This window comes from Emiliania huxleyi (assembly GCF_000372725.1).
Source record: "Emiliania huxleyi CCMP1516 unplaced genomic scaffold EMIHUscaffold_43, whole genome shotgun sequence".
Classification (NCBI taxonomy): Eukaryota; Haptophyta; order Isochrysidales; family Noelaerhabdaceae; genus Emiliania; species Emiliania huxleyi.
The window spans coordinates 695,365-697,023 of NW_005198751.1; the positions used below are offsets into that span (position 1 = coordinate 695,365).

Genomic DNA, 1,659 nt, shown 5'->3' on the forward strand with positions numbered 1-1,659 from the left:
GCGTCGACATGGTAGTTATCGAGATATGGTTGATCAAAGTTGTAACACCGTCACAAAAGTGATGCACGTATTGGGAGCGCGACTGGGGTTTACTTTACGCATTACGGCCCTTTCCCAGTCCCTGCGAACGCGCACCACCCCCCCCAGGGCTTAGGGCTCTCTAGCCCGTAAACCGATCCCGATCATCTGGCTCGCTGGGTGCGCTTCTTAGCTCCCCCCGGCCCTGGTGCCTGGAGATCCGGTTCCGGATCGTGTGGGGATGTGAGGGCTTAGCAGGTCAACCCGACTGCTACACCGCGTGCTGCAACTCCAAGTGCTCCAAAAGTGCACGCATGATATCTTATGCAGAGAATTCCCCATCGGACGCCTCCCAAGAGCGTCCGTGGGCTCGGAAACACAGTCATGCGTCGTCCGTGGGCTCGAAAACACAGTCGCATGTGCGTGAGAAGACACACCGGTCACCGCCTGGCACCTAGCTTTTACCACCCGCGCGCGGGTCGCACACTCTCTCGACGTCACACAGACCGCGGCGCGCGGGTGAAGGCGGCACGCGCCTTGCAGCGACGCCTCTCGCCGGCGCTGCCACACTCCCCCCCCCCTCCCCTCCCCCCCCCTCATCCTACAAGCGCGTGCCGCCCGCTATATCGTCTCGATGCCAGAGCCTCTGGCCGCGCCATCGCCGCCCTCCGCCTCCGCGCAGCGCAGCACGGTCAGCGTGAGGGCGTCCGTTGCGGCGCCGTGGGCGAGCTTGCCAACCACCTCGGCCAGCCGCGAGGGAGGGTCGCCTGGGCGGATGGGCGGGAGGGGAGACTGGGCGGGGTGTGAGTGCGTGTTGCATGCCTGCGTGCGCGTGCGTGTGTGCGTGGGCGGTCAGCTCTGCAGGTGCACGCGAGGGCAGGGGGAGCGGGCGGGAGGAGAGGGGACCCGCGCGCCTCCGAGGTCGACCACGATGCCCTGCCACCCTGCTGCAGCCGCGCCGCTGCTCCCCTCGCGCGCTGCAGACACGGCGACAGAGCAGACGACGTCTGCCACGCGCACGCCCGCAGCGGCTGCTGGAGAGCCTTCTCTCACTCGAGAGACGACGTTGGTCGAAGTCACGTCGAGCCCGAAGGGCTCGCCCGCCGCCCCGCGCACCAGCGTCAGGGTGAGGCGAGGGCCAGCCCCACCGCCGCGGCAAGGGCTCACGAGCCTGAAGCTGCCGTCCGCCGCCGCAAGCCACTCGTCGGGCTCGCCCTCGGAGGGGCGCTGCACGTTACTCTCGTGCGGCGCCGTCTCGGCGAGCACGGGACGGCTGATCGCCGCCGCCGCCGCCGCCTCCGCATCGCGCTGCGCCCGCCTCGCTTTGGCTATCTCCTCCGCCGAGCGCGGCACCGCAAAGCCTCCCCGCCCCTCCGCCGGTGCGGGCGGCTGCGGCGTCGGCGGCGGGGGAGACGGCGCCGGCGGGTCGCACTTTGAGCTGCTCCCACCCATCACACAGGAGCCCACACGGCTGCAGCGCGCCTTGTGGCCGCTATCGCTTCGCACGGTCGCCGACTTGGCCTGTAAAGAAGAAAAACGAAGGGCTGGCGACAGTTGTGGAAAAAGAAAAACTCCTCGGCGCCGACCCGCCGGCCGGCGGGGGCCAAAGTCTGGCGAGTCGATGTTCACCCTGCCGACCAT

At 68.5% G+C, this 1,659-nt stretch overlaps 1 protein-coding gene across 1 annotated transcript; it reads right to left on the reverse strand.

Annotated features, from left to right (window-relative positions):
• Positions 1–639: 639 nt before the first annotated feature.
• On the reverse strand, positions 640–1,659 carry EMIHUDRAFT_210501 (hypothetical protein; the record flags this gene model as incomplete). The annotated part of the gene is made up of 4 exons (XM_005769258.1): positions 640–759; positions 925–1,255; positions 1,451–1,539; positions 1,648–1,659. 4 exons carry the CDS (start codon positions 1,657–1,659, stop codon positions 640–642), a joined length of 552 nt encoding a protein of 183 aa, XP_005769315.1.